This window comes from Mirounga angustirostris, unplaced genomic scaffold, assembly GCF_029215605.1.
Source record: "Mirounga angustirostris isolate CCGP_5_RB_7025 unplaced genomic scaffold, mMirAng1.0.hap1 SCAF_16, whole genome shotgun sequence".
Lineage (NCBI taxonomy): Eukaryota > Metazoa > Chordata > Mammalia > Carnivora > Phocidae > Mirounga > Mirounga angustirostris.
The window spans coordinates 33,339,243-33,355,961 of NW_026991724.1; the positions used below are offsets into that span (position 1 = coordinate 33,339,243).

General features: G+C 54.1%; 1 protein-coding gene across 2 annotated transcripts in view; it reads left to right on the forward strand.

Annotated features, from left to right (window-relative positions):
* The window catches only part of ZNF423 (zinc finger protein 423), a 338,493-nt gene that overhangs the window by 97,296 nt on the left and 224,478 nt on the right, over positions 1-16,719 (forward strand). For both annotated transcript variants that reach the window (XM_054511334.2, XM_054511335.2), the window contains exon 3: positions 13,644-13,844. In XM_054511334.2, the coding sequence (XP_054367309.1) occupies positions 13,644-13,844 (201 nt within the window). The remainder of the gene's footprint in view (positions 1-13,643; positions 13,845-16,719) is intronic.

Consider the following 16,719-nt stretch of genomic DNA (forward strand, 5'->3'; position numbering starts at 1 on the left):
CCAGTGAGCCTCCAAGGGGGAATGGGAAGGCTGGCCCCAGGGCAGGTCAGGGTGGGTGGCCAGGCTCGGGGGGCTAACCACTGCCGCTGTTCAGGGTAGCCCGGCCCCATGCTGTTAGAGGAAGTGGCTGTCGTGCCTTTTGCCCTGAGTTGTCTTAGAAAGTGCCAGTCTCTGGAAACAACAGTGAGTGAGCAGATGAAAGAGCCCTCGGTCTCTATCTCCTCTTTGATTTATGAGTCCCACCCCGGGCAGTGATCTGTGTGGGAAACTGAGGCTCCTAGGGGTAGATCCCCGGAGGTGTCTGTGGGACCCGTTGGACCTGGGAAGATACTCTGCTCTTCTCCTGAAGCTTTCTCCGGCTCTCAGGGGCCAGGCGGCTCCTTGAATGGCTCCTAGAATCAATCCTGCCATTTTACAGGTGGGAGGACTAGGCCAGGAGCAGGAGGGGCTAAGTGCACCTTCTTTGTTCCTAGTTGTTCATCTAATATCCTTGAAACAGGGTCGATGCAGGATGTTCTTACAGTTGGGGAAGCTCAGGCTCAGAGATGGGAGAGGACTGGACTGGCCCGAGGTCACGCATAGATTTAGGGACAAAAGTCAGAGAACAATGCAGGCCATCTCCTCAGTTCCGCCAATGTAGCTTCCACCTGTCCTCATCGTAGGCTTGTTTCTCTGCCCCTAATGGTGCCGATCTGGCTCCCCAGACCCCACCTGTACCCCCCACGGGGCAAGGAGATAGTCCACCGGTCCCTGTCCCCTCGACTGCATCCCCTTGGGCTCCCCACAGAGAGTCCTTTCCTGCCTTTGATGCAAATTCTTGCGCTTTCCCGATAATATTCTGGGATCTTCTTAACGCGAGGGGGTCAGCTGCGAGGCATCTCGGCAATTTATAATTATTGAAAATTCTGTTTGGTGACATGAGTTAGCATTTAATAGACACCCTGCCACCTCCTCTCTCCCTATTGTGACAAGCTCCTGGCAGAATCCTTTTGAGACTCAGGGTAATTGCACCACGCTGGGAACGGGAAGACCACGTTGTGCTTGAGTGCGTCTCAAAAACGTCTCCACAATAGACAGTCAGGTACGCGTTTGCCTGGCTTCCAGGTAATGATTTAAACTTAATTTGACCCTTGATGAGGAAGCCCGTGTTTCTGGTCGGACGCAGTCTTGCAGTTTGGGCCTGCCTGCCATGCCTTCAATGGTAACACAAATAATTCCTTCATAACAAGTGCCTTTCAGAGGATGTCTGCTGCTGACAGCTAATATAGAATTATTGCCCCTGAATGCATTTCTGTAATTACTTCCCAGAGATCTGTCTTTGTGTTAGAAGACATTTCACACTTTAGTAACATAAGTGTTTTGGGAGAGCACGAGCAATAATTATGAACAGTCTTCCCGTGAAAATAAACCTAAAAAAATTATAAAAGCTAATGCTAAAATTGGTTAGAGTCAGGGAGGAATTTCATTTGAATTTGATTCATGTATATTTATTCCAAGTATAATAACCTTTCCTGTATGGAAACTTTTTTTTTTAAACAAAAGCAGTAATGATACAGAGAGCCCGCTTTCTAATTTTTGAGCGATACTGAAACTGAAAACTGATTAAAAGTGACAAGTTGCTTGAGATGGAATAAAGAAGCGTAATCGTGGAGCCCTGATAGGAGACATTTGCGGTAATGGAAAATGAAATGATTCACAGTGTGATCAATAAAAAATTAGCAGCATTTAATAAAAGGTTTCTGCTTCATGTTGACTAAAGAACATCGCAAGCAGTTTGAAATCTGAGTTAAGTGATGGTTGGAGGATGAGCGGGCGGTGGTGATGGGGTGAGGGTGTGTGCGTGCATATAGATCACTCGGATATTGGCCATTGCGGAGGAGGCAGCCAGGCCCCTGGGGTGGGTCTGGAAGTTTCCTTTGCGCTGCCCACTTGACCTTTGATCTGTGGTTAATTCTCTCCAGGTCTCTCCGTTCCTCATTGTGTGGGAATGTTTCTCCGAAAGCAGGCTCTGCTCTCCTTGGCGGGTGTGGGCCCAGCGCGCTGCCCATTTAAATCCATCTCCTGGGAAGGGTGGGGGGCGCCCTGCCCGAGGGGTGTCCCCTCAAACGTGTTGTGTGGGCCGTTGGCTTTGTTCTCTCAGCTGTCTTAGCATCTAGGTTTTTTGGAAACTTCTGGAATGTCTTACAGCCTGTTTGTGGGACTTGACACCCTTTTGTGGGCCGGCAGGAAATCCGTGGAGAGCTGGCAGGGCTTAGTGAGTGGATGAGGTTAAGCGGGGAGGGACCCCCGTGGTTTCCTGGTGACGCCCGCTGCTCGCATGGGCCCTTGGAGGAGTGGGGGGCCTGGCCGCGGGGGTTCAGTGGGGACCGGCTGCTTGCAAGCTGAGCGTGCCACCATTTGGCTTCTCCCTCAGTAGCAACAACATGGTGAGAACCACTCGATCAGACACGCTCCCCGTTCTCCAGGCGCTACTTCAGTATTCCCTGGGACGCCGCTGCACACCAGGCTGTCTCCATGCCCAGAAAGTTGTTAATTTTTAAAGGCTTTACACAGCATTTCCACTGTGGCTCCGGGCCTCCCGGGCCTGGATGGGAGACGGGTTGGAGGGTCACCGGGGAGGGGCGGGCGGCAGCCTCGGGATTACAACAGCAGTCCGGGAGCCTGGGCCCCAGAATTTGTGCAGGGAATCCTTGCCGTCTCCGAATCTTGGGGTGGCGGGCAGGGCCAGGGGCCTGTGCCTGGATTTGTGCCCGTTTGCAACCCTCCCCAGAGATGCCTAGACCTGTGGCTGGATCCACAGAGCCCTTCCAGGTGGTTTTGTTCACGGGTTCACTCCACAAATATTTATTGAGCACCTGCTATGTGCCCGGTCCTATGCTGGGTGCTGGGTAGGGGGAAAGGGAGCAAGATGAGGGGGCCAACAAGATCAACTCTTGTTGACCCTGCCCGCCTGGGGTCTGTTCATCGACACAGGAGACGGTCAGATGTCCTGCAAAGAAAGGGCCCTGGCTGTTGTGACCAGAGCAGGGACTGTTCCGAGCTCAGGGTGGCCGGCCCTGGAGGGGTGAAGGTTCACTGAGCTGGGATGAGGGCGGTGTGGGGGGAGTTGGCTGGGGGAACTTTTGCACATGTTCTGCTTTTGCAGTGGAACTCCTAGAAAGCACCGCCCCGTGGGGTCCCAGAGTCTAAAGCCGACAGAGTGGGCTTCCTTTGATGCATCAGAGTTCTGCCCTCGGGCCGGCCCCCCGCATCAGGGATGAGTCACTAAGGTGCACTGTTTTAAAAATTGCTGCTCCACGGTCCATGCCTTCATTTGATGGGGGCGGCTGAGGTCCAGGGAGGCTGCGACGTGCTGGGATCCCCCAGCGACCTCGCTGTGGCCCCAGGGTTTCGGGCTCCGTCTGCACCGCCTGTGTTTGCCTTTGACCCTGAGCCACTCGCTCAGCCTGGCCACTGGCGCAGTCTTTGGGGTACACAGCCCCTCCCTGCCCCCTTCTCTTCCCCACAAGGGGCTCCTCTTTCTGTCCTGGCCGCCAGGGGGTGATTTGTGCCCCAGCGTCCTTGCCTTGAGTCTTGCTCCAGGACCGGGAGCAATTAGGAGCGCCAGGCCACGGTGCTGGCCACAAATTAGCTGGATTTATCGAGCTCCCCACGCTGCCCTGCCGCCCTCCCTCCCCTGCCTACCTCCGGCCCCGCTCCTCCATCTCCTCCTTCCCAGCAGCCGTCGGAGACCAAACATGACAGCAAGGAGAGGGCAGAGTGGTCACAGCCTCAGGAGGTCACGGCGCACAATTTTCGTGGTTCCAGGGTGGCTTTGTCCAACCACTCTTCATTATTGCATGCGGCGCGATCAGTTTTATTAAGATGGTGAGGCTCAGAGGAGCGACACTGTTAACGACTTGCTGGAAAAATATAATTCCCCCCCCTTTTGGTGGGGGTGCCTGTGATTGCTTTTTTCCCCCCTTCCTGCTTCGTCCCTCTCTCGTTCCCTCCTCACCTACCACCTTTTCTTTCTGCTCCTTCCCTTGCCCTTTGAAGCTGGGAGCTGGGTCTGGGGGGCAGCCGCCACCTCTCTCTGCCTTTCGGGTTGGGCTCAGCACTTGAACACCCACTGGGAGGGTCGTCATGCATTCGTCCTGCAGGTATGGACCCCAAAGGGCAAGGTGCTGTTGATGGAATGTCAGGCTCACCCGGTTCAACAGCTGTGCTTTTGGTCTTTGATGCACATACAGCACCGAGAATAAGGGCCAAGACGCAGTAGGTGCTCAGTAAATGTTTGTTGACTGACTTGATGTGTGTGGCGTTTGTGTTCCAGCTCTTGGGAGCTTGTTGCCCACCAGGGCCCCAGGTGGCAGAGACCTGGGGTGACCTGAGCAGGAGGAGGTGATACCATCCTCATTTTTTAGGTGAGGAGAGCGAGGCCCAGAAGTGTAAGCCACCCAGGTCACATGGTTGTGGACTTGAACGCAGATTCTAAGTCTCCAAAGAAGGGACGCTTCCATTCCCGCCCAGCTAACAAGCTTCCTGTCTGGTGGGGAGGGAGCAGGGCACCCTGGGCTTAGGGCACCTGTGGCTCCTGCTGGGCATGCTTCATGGCAAGGACCCCCCTAGGCTGCATCCAGCCCTCCAAGGCCTATTGTTTTGTCCACATCTTGCTTCCTGAAACTTGAAGTCAACATTTAAAAATCCAGGGATGTCACATAAAATTATGGATTTCTTTCTTTGAAAAAACAACAGCAAAAGTCAGCTGATGTATCTGCACCGGGCATCACTTTTCCATATGGTGACCGTGTACATAGAGCATTTGAGCAGGGGCCGCCCCCTTGGGTGGGTGTCTGTCTGCCCCAGCCTCCCCCATCTGATCTACTCATTTGTATAACAGTAGAGGGCACTGGCGTTGTGAGCTTTGGTCCATTCGTGGGCTGAGTGATGGGGGAAGGGAGCCTCGTTCACCCATTTGAACCTCAGTTTTGCCTTCTGTAAAATGGGTGTATTGGTACCATCTCCGTCGTGGGGCCACGGATCACTGGGTAAGGGATGCAAATGAATTAAAAGTTCTGGTCTGAGGGAAGTGATTACCATCCTCTACGCTGCTAATCATTTTGGGCTCAGGTTCTAGAATTCCTGGCAACTAAAGAGATACCCTCTGGAAGATTCTAGTCCTTTCTGTGGTCAGCCATGGGCCTGTGGAGAGGGAGGCCCGGTACCAGGTCCTGCATCGTCAGCCAAGGTGGGGCATCCCAGCAAGGCTTGTGTGGTGCAACCAAGTGAGATTCATCGTCTGACTGACCGTGGCTTTGAAATTCCATTCACGGAGCTGTCAGCACTGACAGGGGACCAACAGAAACCTCCCCCCGCCCCCCCCCGCCCCCCGGCTCCACCCCCCCAGACAGCCACCCGGAAGTTGCTTCCTTATTTAAGAAGCAGAACTTGGACAGCAAATTATGTGTTAAAATATTTGCCTACAGCTCTGCTGCCAAGGGGACCCTTTAGGCTGAGTGTTAAATGTTACCCTGCTGCCCGCACTGCAGATATTTTAAATCTGAAGATAAATAGTGGCTGCCTCGTGGAATTTGGGGCCAGCCATGGATGCACAAGCAGAGTGTCTAATTGGGGTTGGCAGGCTCCTGGCCCAGCCCTGGCCCAGCCCCTCCCGGCCTCCATCCCACCAGCCCAGGAGTGCATGAGAAAGTGCTTCTCTACAGGCAGAGCCCAGACAGTGAGCTCAGGTTAAGCCAGGGGTTCGACCCAGTGCCCAGGTTCTGGAAGTGCTTTCTCCCACTCTGGCCCTGGGGAACACGCTGCTAGAAACCTACCCCCCCCTCTTTTTTTTTCTTTTTAGGAAATAGGCAGGCTGTTAGGATGGAGTATGCATTCTCTATTAAAGAAAAATGTTACTCTAGGACAAACGCTTTGGAAATGGTAGACGCCTTCCTAGACTAGGAATTCTATGGGGAGCCGCCCAACTACATACAGGGGAGCGCGCAGGAAAACGGGCTTGCGGATTGTAAAGGGAACATGTCTACACTGTCGGCCCCGGGGGTTGGCTGGGACAGACCCCCGGCAGAGGTCACGCTGTTTCCGGTGGGGGGGGGGGAGGTGGGCTTGTCACTTGCTCAAGGTCATAGGACGCGGAAGGGGGGAGCCTGGGCTTGAGCCCAGGACTGTCCTCTCCTGCTCCAGGGGATTCTCTTGTCTGTATGGACATTTTTGTGCCTTCGGGTGGCCCTGTGCCCTGGCATTCTCCATCCTTAGGAGCCGATGAGGCTCCTCTAGACCTCTCCTTGTGTCCCCAGCTCCTGTGTAAGTCATGATGCCGCAGGTACTGGTCGGAGTGATAACAGCACCAATAAGACCGTGATCGTGGCTACGCTTTTCTCAAGTTTTATTGCGGGCCAGGGATCAGGCTCTGTATAATATTACCTCATTACAATGATTGAACTTGTTCAGATTGTTCTCCGAGGGGGTAAGGGACTTGTCCAAGGTCCCCCAGCCGTGAGGTGGTGGCATGTGGATTTGAACCCGGACGGGTTGGCTCTGCAGTCTGTGATTCTTTTCCGTTCTTTGTCCGTCGTCCTGACAGTCCCTGCAGCGTGACTCCGGCTGCCTGCCGCTGGTGTGTGTGCTCGCTCGATGAGAGCCTTTCCTGCAGCAGCTTGGCCCCGTCAGCCCCGCTGGACCCCTGCACGGCCTTGCCCTGCACTTCCTGTACAGCGGGGCTCCCCGGCCGAGCCCCGGACGCACCTCGAATTCACTGTCCAGCGGTTCTGATTTGTGCTGGGGGGGGGGGGTGCCGCCACCCATTGGAGTCTGCTTGGGAGAGGAGATGAGAAGTGGCGGGGGGCAGCGAGGGGGGCTCTCTGGTCCTCCAGGAGCCTCCCCACCATCCCCGGGCACCGTTCCCGGCTTCTGCGTTGCTCTCTGCTCCCCGCTGCCCTGCACCCTTGCCCTGCACCTTTGCCTCTTCCCGCCTGCCCCGCCCCAGCCTCCTCTGGGCTCCTCTAGACCCCACAGGGCTCCCGGCCTCACACGGAGTCCTTGCATCCACGGCCATCCGTTCGGGTGAGCCTCACCTCCGCCTGTCGTGTCTCTCACCAGCAGGCTCTCTACTGACGATACGAAGTCAGTGTCAGGCAGGGAAGGGACTTGCTCAGGGTCACCCATGGGGCGTGGTGGGGGTACTGCAGCGAAGACTGGGAGCTGGGCCCCTGACTGACGCGGGCCCAGGCCGCCGGCCCTTCCCACCTGTACCTCCCTTTCGGCATTCATGGATTCATATATTCGCTCATTCACCAAGCCCGTATTTGTTGAGCGCCCTTCTGGGCCAGGCTTTGTGTGTGGGCTTTGAGGCACCCGAAATGAATAAGGTCGGGGAGCACCCTACCCTGTATGTGGTAGCAAAGGTGTGCGTGTTAGGCCTGGCACTCAGCAGGTACTCCGCACATGTTTGCGGGATGAATGAAGGAAAGAATGAATGACCGTGTGTGATTATTGGCACTGGTATATCTCACGCCTCTCGAGTTCTGCCCTTGTTTTCTCTATCCTGGGCTTATGCGCCTTCTCCCGGCTTCTGGCCTCCACTGGGCAGGTACTCAGCCCTGGGGCCCCAGAGGTGGGACCCCTGGTGGTCCCTGGTTGGTTCTCAGGGTGCCCGGGGCTCCCTGCTGGTAAGGGGAGGGACCCCCATGGTCCCTCCCAGGAAGAGAAGGGGCAGCCTTCTCACTGAGGTCCCTGCTGGCTCTCGCACTGGCTGGGGGCTGGGGCCAGAGGGAGGAGACCCTCACCGGGGTTCGCAGACTGAGCCTCCCTCCTCCGGCCCTTGGGAGTGGTGAGGCCCCACCAGCCCTGACTCATGAGCTCCAGAAGCCTCGCTGAGAAGGTAGGAAATGTTCAGTTCCCAGACCTGGTGGCCTGCGGGCAGCCTGCCCCCGCCCCTCTGGGGCTGATCTCCTTTCCCTTTCTCCTGGCACCAGGCTCAGCCAACTGTCCCTTGCTCGGCCCTTTCACAGACGTCCCCTTTTTGGCCCTCCCAGGCAGTGGTTAGGAGCCGAGATCTGTCGTCAGGAGGCCAACCTCTGCCCTTCCCAGCGTGTGTGACTTGTGTGAGGTCCTGAGTCTTGGCCTCCCCATCTGCAGAGTGGGGATGCCGACCCTACCTTTTGCATAGGGTGGCTGTGATGAGGACACGGGACGCGAGTGTAGGACAGTGCCAGAAACTGCTCCTCCTGTGGTCAGCACCACCCAGGGTGGGGGGGTCGGGAGGGGGGTAGGCCGAGCCGCCTCCTTCTATCCCCGACTCGGTTTCTACTGCCTCTTCCCTCAAGAGGATGGGGGCCCACTTTTCTCGCTCACTGTCTCTTGCTGCGCACCCTTTCTGTAGGGTCCCACTGGCCTGCTCAGATTATCATCTTGAATGAAAGCCCTTGCTCGTGGGCAGTGGGTCCGTGAGGCTGCTTAGGCCTGGGGTGGGGCAATGCACGGCTTTCTAATGAAAAGCGGTGAATCAAGAGGGTTGTGTTACTCCTCTCTTTGCTCGTAGAAAGTTCGGCAAATCCGTATCTTGGGCTCAGGGACTGTGGGATGTATGCAGGTGGTGCCGTGGGGTCCACCAGTCCAGGTGTATCCTCTTCCTCCTGCTTTGAGAAAGAAGCTGGTGGGACAGAGTGGCCCCATCTTACATTACACAACTTCAGTCCCACCTCTGGGGCCCCAGGGCTGAGTACCTGCCCAGTGGAGGCCAGAAGCCGGGAGAAGGCCCATAAGCCCAGGATAGAGAAAACAAGGGCAGAGCTCGAGAGGCGTGAGATATACCAGTGCCAACCGCTTGGGGTGGCCAATATTTGACTTCTTTGACCCACGAAGATGGCAACTTCATGTGGTTCAACCTAATAATACTTATCATCGCTTGTACTGATATTCGGAGACATGTTTCTTTGAAACCAATCTTTTCATTCAGTTGAGCATTGCTGAGCCCCCCGCCGTGTGTTCTGTCTGTACCAGGGGCTGGGGAGATGGTACTAAGCACACACAGAGCTCCTGCCCTTATGGAGCTTGTGGTCTCGTTGGGGAGCATCCCCGCTGTCTATTGCCCTATAAAAAACCACCCCAAAACTCAATGGCCTAAAGCAGTGATTATTATTTCACATAGCTCTGTGGGCTGAGTGGACTTGGTTGGGGTCCCACTTGGCATTTTTCATGTAGTTGCCGAGTGAGTTGAATCTGCTGTCATCTGAAGGCTCGTCTGGGTTGGATGTCCAAGATGGCGCACTCCCACGGCTGGCGGTTGGTACGGCTGGGGGCTCTGCTGGTGCCGTCCACTGGAGCAACTACACTGTCTCCATGTGGCTTGGACTTCTCATGGTATGGCAGCCGGGTACTACTAGGTAGTGTCCCAAGAGACAGGGAGATCCCGTGGAAGCTGCAATCCTTCCGACCTAGCCTCAGAAATCCCAGAACATTGCTTCCGTTACATTCTAATGTCAAGGGAGTCACTGCGGCCAGCCGGGCCAGAGGGCAATTGTGCAGGGGAATTAGATCCCTCTTCCTGATGGGCGAGTGCGGGTCTCACTACAGAAGAGCGTGTGGGATGGGAGGTGTTGCTGCTGCTGTCTTTGGAAAATGCAGGGTGCCACAGGGAGGCGGGGAGGAAGAAAGTTAATCTACCAAAGCGTGAGTGAACACTATGCCAGAGGCACTGGAGGCAAAGGGAAAAGGCACTATGGGGTAGGAGTGCTGCGCATCCGCGTGACATTGGCGCTCAGGCCTGTAGGGAGGCCCGTTAGCTGGGGGAAGAGTCCCGGGGGAACAAGAGTGTGGAGCCCTTGGTGGAACAAACTTGCAATGGAAGGGACTGGAAGAAGGTCTGTGTGGCTGTGGGGCAAGTGATAAGTCAGTGAGGTCGGCAGAGCCCTTACTGGACCTTTGGGGCCGGGACAAGGATCCTACACGTGACTGTGAAGGGTTTACAGATCCCTCAACAGTTTTTCATCGAGTCTCCACTGTGGCGAGGCCGTGTAGCAGGGTGGTTTTGCTTCAGACACAACTGTGCCTTGCTTTGCACCAGTGTCCTCACAGAAGGTTCCCGGCAGGCAGCAGGTGCTCCAGAAAGGCGAGCTGCTCTTGGTGAGCTCCTGGCCAAAGGAGTGCCCAAGTGCACATCGGCGTGCGCAGAGGTGTGCACGTTGGAGAACAACGAGGCTGTGAGTTGTCCAGTGGGGAGCGTGAGGCTGGGGAGGTGGGGAGCTTTGTCCACGGGCTCGGTGACCTTAGGGAGAGGTCCCTATTTACCACCGCTCAGCTCCAGCCTTCCCAGGCAGCCCTGGGAGGACTGGGGTAGAGCCGAGGGAGGGAAAGGCTCCAGGGCCTGTTTTCGGGAAGTCCTTCCGAGCTCCAGGGGCCTGCATGGAGAAGAATGAGCTCCTCAGCCCGCTGACTTTGCTTCCTCCGGGCGGGCAGGATGGTTGGAGAGACCAGTGGATCCCCCGGTGTTCAGGCCCAGAGATCACAGTGTCAGAAGCTCGAAGCAGCACCTGGGATGGGGACTCAGGGCTGGTGGTGGCCTCTGAGCTCTTGCCTTCTCTGTGCTCACTCAGGCAAGGACTCGCAGGGCTGGATGAAGACAGGACCTGGGATGGGCAGGGCCACCCCTGAGTAGTGAGAGCTGGATCAATGGAAGGGGGGAAGGTCCATTCACTCAATCCCCCAGGCTTCCTGAGTAGCTGCTGTAGGAGGGCCTGAGAATGAGGAGACCCCAAGGGTGCTCCAGGGGAGACATCACCCTCAGGGCTTTCCCCTCCCGGGCCTTGGAGAGCTTAGGGTTCCAAGAGGCCCCAGGCCTGGGGGAAGGGCGTGCTGCTTAACGTCAGCTTTGGATGACCCCCTAGAGCCTCTGTTTCCTCATCTGCAAATGGAAAAAGAGCACCATTTACTCTTTTCCCCTTGTGTGAGGTTCAGAGCCTGCGGGCAATGAAAGCGCATTGCAGGGAGTAAAGCTGGAGCCGGATGGAGGGCTTCCTGTTTTGAGGTTCTGATTTTGCTGATGCAGGATACTGAACACTGGGTCTTCAGGGGGGTCCTGATCTCCAACTTCTTCAGGCCGCTGGTCTTTTCTCTCGGGCCGCTTGTCTTTTTTCTCTCTGGCTTCCCGAGGGCAGGCTGGCTGGCCGTGTGACCCCCTGGGACCTCAGAGGATGGGGGTCCCCCACCTTTGCCCGCCTCCCCTCCCCTGCCCCTTTGTGCGCAGCCACCTTGCCTTCCCATTAGTAGACAGTGGCAGGGGAGGTGACAGTTCCTTAAAACAGATTTATACTCTTGGATGACTTTATGGGTTTTTGCCTTATAAAAACCCAAGAGTTGACATCCTGATTTATCTACTCCTGAGTCAACAGGATGTACCAGATTTAAAGAGATCAAATGCATTGTAATGTTTGTGGTTCCAGTTGTGGATTAGATGAGCTATTATGGAAAGTGCTGCCAAGTAAATATGGCAAAAAAAAAAAAAAGTAACAAGGGGATAATTTAAATATGTCTATTAAATTGTGTGTTAAGTAAAGTAGCACAAGTGTGGTGCTGAATGTAACTTATTATCTGGAGAGTTCGTCTAGTAGATAAAGCTGGAACGATGGTTCTTTCCCTCCCTCACACCCAGAACATTTTTTTTTTTAAGGAAAGAGACTGTAAACTAGGAATTTCAGAGACGGGCGCTTGACTGCGTAACCGTGGCTGTGTGATGACTTATAATATTGAAAGCTCCGAATGATATTTCTCATTTCTTTGCTTTCTATTTCTTGTCGCCACGGCAGCAGCCGATCAGATTTCCTGAGATAAATATGCTGCCTGGCTTTTAATGGGATTTCTGTATTGCCGGGAGTTGGCGTGTTCTGATAATAAGAGAACCTAAAAATTGTACATCCCTTAATTGGTAAGAAGAGAGATGTTTTGATGGGCCACAAATGGAAGCATTGATTTTTACTGCCTCCGAGCAGTTGCAAGCAAGCGGCGTGTCATGCCACGTTCCCCGCCACGGAAGGCGGCAGCTGGCTCTCCGATGAGCTGATTTGTGTTCGTAGGTTCTTGATGTCGGGTGCTTGGAAGTGCGTGTTTTGTGCAGGTGGGAGAAATAGAGCCCGTATAACATTATCAGTTTCTAAATTGAAATATTTATAGGACTGTGGCTTCCACCTCGAATCGAATGCATTCTTTGCCTCGTTTCTCTTTCTTGCTTTGGTGGCTGGTCCTCGGGGGTTTAAAGGTTGTGTGCTGAAGGTTTTTGCTGTAACTGCAGGGTTGTATGTGACACGCATCTGTGCACACACGCCTCCTTACCTGTGTGTGTGGGTTTGCATCAGCGCCCTTCCACGTGATAGAGATTTCTCTCCTTAGTTCACATCAGTGCTAATTTCTGGATGGGTAGATTGTTTCCCAGGACAGACTGTGGACGACGTAACACGCTCTTAGATTTTCCAGTTTGAGTCTCTCTACTTCAATGAGGAAGTTTAATCCACTGACATTTATGGGGATTACTGATATATTCTCTGTGTTATATTTACCGTGCTTTTTTTGCACTTTGATTTACAAGTTCTTGATGTGTCCTATTAATTTCTCAGATTGAGGCTGTGCTCCATTTCCCCCAGCCGTGCGGGGAAGTGCAGTAGACAGGAGTCAGGATGTTGAGTTAAACGTCTGTCGGGTGCTGAGGACATCGTGTCCCCTTACCTGGGTGTCAGGTGCCTCACCTATGAAGTGGGAATAACAAGGCTGCCCCTCTCTGTGGGCAGGGGCAGGACCGCATGATGGTGTGAGCTCCCTCTTAGCTCTAGAATGTGTAAGCCTGGGAAATGGGGCTATGCATATGTAATTGGGGCTTTGAAAAAGCATGTGGAACACTATGTGAAATGCAAGGCATCATTATCATGATCCTTAACTCACTTTTCTGTACAGTTTAGCCACTTGTCTGCATAGTGCTAAGCACAGAATAGGTGATTTATTTTACAGAAATTGGTTGAATGATTCCAAAACTGGTTCTCACCTTCTAGGCTGATCCCAGGGCATGAGTGAGGGCTCAGATGCAGTTTACCTTGTGATTTGACTATCCGTGGTCTTACAAACACACGTGCTTCCTTGATTCCAGGATCAGGACGTCTTTGCCAAGAACTGAGCCAACATCGCCACATTGGGAGGCATGCCGTGTGGACGGTGAACTTGGCTAAGAGATCTCCCTTGCTGTTAAATTGCAAGGCTTTGGGGGGGGGGCAGGAAACGAAACGTTTAGGTGCATCAGGAGCAGCTGATGGAGGCTCTGGAGAAATGTGTAAGAGAATTGGGTTTTCAGGAGACAAAATGCAAAGGCATTTTCACCTCCGTGATGGGTCACGACCCCCAGCATCCATGCGCAGGGGGAAGATGACAGGAAATTCCCCTAGAAGATTTGCACCAAGAATTAAAGCACCTAGTTGAGAATTATGGCACCACACGCTACAAAACCCCCCCCCCCCCCATGTATTAATATACTGAGAGGTGTCAAGAATAATGGACCCTGGGAGGTAGAGTAATTAAACGTATCTTAATAAATGCTGGGCGATTCTTTTAAAACCCTTTCCCAAGACCCCGTCAGCTGACATGGATTGTATTCTTCCTGTTGGCAGGAGGCCTGGAAGGAGAGCCTGAGTGTGATCGGAAAACCAGCCGTGCGCTGGAAGACAGGAACAGCGTGACAAGTCAAGAGGAGAGAAATGAGGACGATGAAGACATGGAGGATGAGTCAATTTACACCTGCGATCACTGTCAGCAGGACTTCGAGTGTCTGGCAGACCTGACGGACCACCGGGCCCACCGCTGTCCTGGAGGTAATGCTAAATAGCGCCGGGATTCTGACAGGTGGTTATACGGATAATTGGACATAGCAACAGCTTGAAGCCTCAAGTGAGATTAAAGAATTAATAATGTAATTTTACAGTTAATGTCATTTTATTGTGGTGTCTTGGGTACCCTGTATCCGCCTTTTAAATAAAATTAAAAATAAAAGCAACAGCTTTCTGGCAGGCAGGGATTTGGGGGAAGCACCCCGTTGCTGCCTCCCCCAAAACCGCCATCTCTAGAATGTGGGCCCAAGCCCGGAGGGTCTGCACCCTGGATCTCTGCAAGGCCTTTTGGAAACCCGGCAATTAAGAGGTCGTTAGTGCAAAGTTAAGTAGCTTAAGTGTGGAAAGCTGCGTGAAGGAGTGAGCTCGGAGGCTGGGCTTCGATGGGATGGGGGGAATTTCAAAGGCCAACAAGAGCCCATGCAGAAAGGGACCTGGTTCCACCTCTGTGCTCGGCCTCCTGCTTCTCTGAGCAGGAGAGGGCTGGCTGGGAGCTGTTCTGCCAAACCTGCCTATGGCCCTGTTTCCTGTGTCCTGGCAGCCTCAGAGAAGGGGGCCAAGGCCACGGTTTTACAGGAGTGATTTAAGACGTCATGAGTCATGTATGTTTGTGTGTCTGGGTCCTATGGGGTGGATGGAGTGGGAGAATGGGGGCCTGTGTCTTGCCTGGGAGTGTGGCAGCCATGCTTACAGGGGCAAGGGGCCGACACAGTTTCAGGCCCCGAGCGGGGAGTCCAGAGCATCTGTGGTCCGACATCTCTCTCCATGGTGGCCTTTGATGCAAGGCTGCAGATGCCGGTTTGAGGGGAGAGGAACTAACCAGAAACAGTGGACCTGAGAGGATTTTCCCAGTTTTGGACTTTTGGGGGGCTCAGGAAACCAAATCCCAGTCATTTGGAATTTGTGCAATTTCAACCACAGGCAGAGGTGATGGCCAAGCTTAGGATCAGAATTGGAGGGACATATGGGGTTGGCTTTTCAGGCCCCTCATTGCCTGAGGGGAAATATTGAGGCATGAGAGGGGTTGGTGATTGACCAAGGGCACCTAGGGATTTGGTGGTCGAGCCAGGATCTCTCCAGGACCTGGGCTGTGTGCTCTCATTCTGCTCGAGAAAATAGTAGATGGCCTGTTTATTTCTTGATTTAGCCCAGAACTGAGGTGGAATCTTAACGATACGGGAATGAAATATTGTCCCTGACTTGGAAAACAATCAATGAATTGATCTTCTAATTAAAAGTGATTCTCTTTATTTTTGGAGTGTAAAAGAACCCGTGGGGCTCGCCTAGCATCAGCCCAGGCCCCCTCAGGACTCCTGCGAAGTGATGCTGCGTTGAGTCTCTGCGGCTCTTGGAGTGAGGCCCCATGCCCAGCACCACTCAGTTCTTCAGAACCAAGGAGATTCTCTTGTCTCTCTCCACACTTTCGAGAATGGTGGTGTTTCCAGGTGGCAAAGGACCAGTGTGAGGCTTTGAGGCCGAATATCGGGGTGTTTTGCTGGAAATAGTAGCTAAATTGTGCCTTCGGTCCTGGGCAGGCCTCTTTTCCCAGTGGCTTTCTCTTCTCTCCAGAGCTGCAGCCTGGCTGACATCATGGTAACTCTGTCTGCAGGGCCTTCAGCCACCGACACTCCTGCCTGCTTCCTAGCAGGACCCCACTAACGACCTCCATGGGGACGTGGGAGCCAGGAATCCCCCAGCCCTGGAGCATCGGAAGGGAGTCAGAAATTCCTTAAAGGAGTATGGGAAGCGACCTTGCCTAATAGCATCCCTGAGAAATTCATTACCGCCCAGTAAAGGTGTGACCCAGTCTGGAGAGTCTCCCTGACATGGAAGTAAAATGTCAGGAGCGATGTTCCCCCAGGTCTTAGGTTCTGAGGATTACCCAATGACAGGATAAACCACTGGGAATTGTGTGCATATTATTCAAAGCAGGTCTCTACCTCGGCCGCCTGCATACTCTCTGATCTGCAGTGGTTTCCTACTGTGTCCCCAGCGATGTTTCTGGAACTATTGGGGTGAGCGTTGGGGCCTGTCTGACTGAGGGGCTCTGATACCCACTCCAGTCCGAGCTGACCACATTAAAAAGTCTTTTATATGTTGGGCTTTAGCACAAGATATGTGAAAATTGGCTTCTGCTTTAAAATCTTGGAACTGGCGCCAAAATGCAATAGCAGGTCCTCCCAGGCCAGGCTCAGGGGGCTGCTGGATGCTCACCATCGGCCATCCAGCTGCTGGACTAGGGACGAAACAGGTGGGCAGTGCGGCCACTCTGTCACCCCGGAGGGAAAGGTGGACCCTCAACAGCCCGACAAAGACCATTTCAGAGAGGGCCACGCTCTGCTGAGGCTGCGCGGGCTCTGGGTGCTCAGCAGATGTTTCTGAGGAAAGAAACAAGTTTTTTTTGGAGGGAAGGCGGGGGGCCCTCTCTGCTTTTGAGAATTTGGGGCCCAAGGGCAGCACCACCTGTCAGTCCCGCTGTCCACTCCTCCTGGCATCAGAATTAGGCCTCGGGTGTGAACAACACTCGTCCCCACTCATCCCCTGCTGGGGGCAGTCACTGCCGGAATGTGGAGACTGCACACCCGTCACCAAGCAGGTGTGTCCCGGGGAGGTGGGGTGTGTTTGTGGGGCGCCATCTTGAATGTGGTTCTTTCAGAAAACTGCTTTAAGAGGGTGACCTCTTGGCTCTTTCTGTGTCTTTCTGTGGCCGTTGGGGTGGGGGTGGGGCAGTGCCTCGTTCCAGCAGAATCTGGGAGAGTCGCTGAGGTTTGGAGATTTTCCGAGGTGGTGGGAAGCTCCCCACGGAAGCGGGGGGACTTCCTGCCAGGATGGCATTGGGGACGTGCAGAGGGAGGAAGGC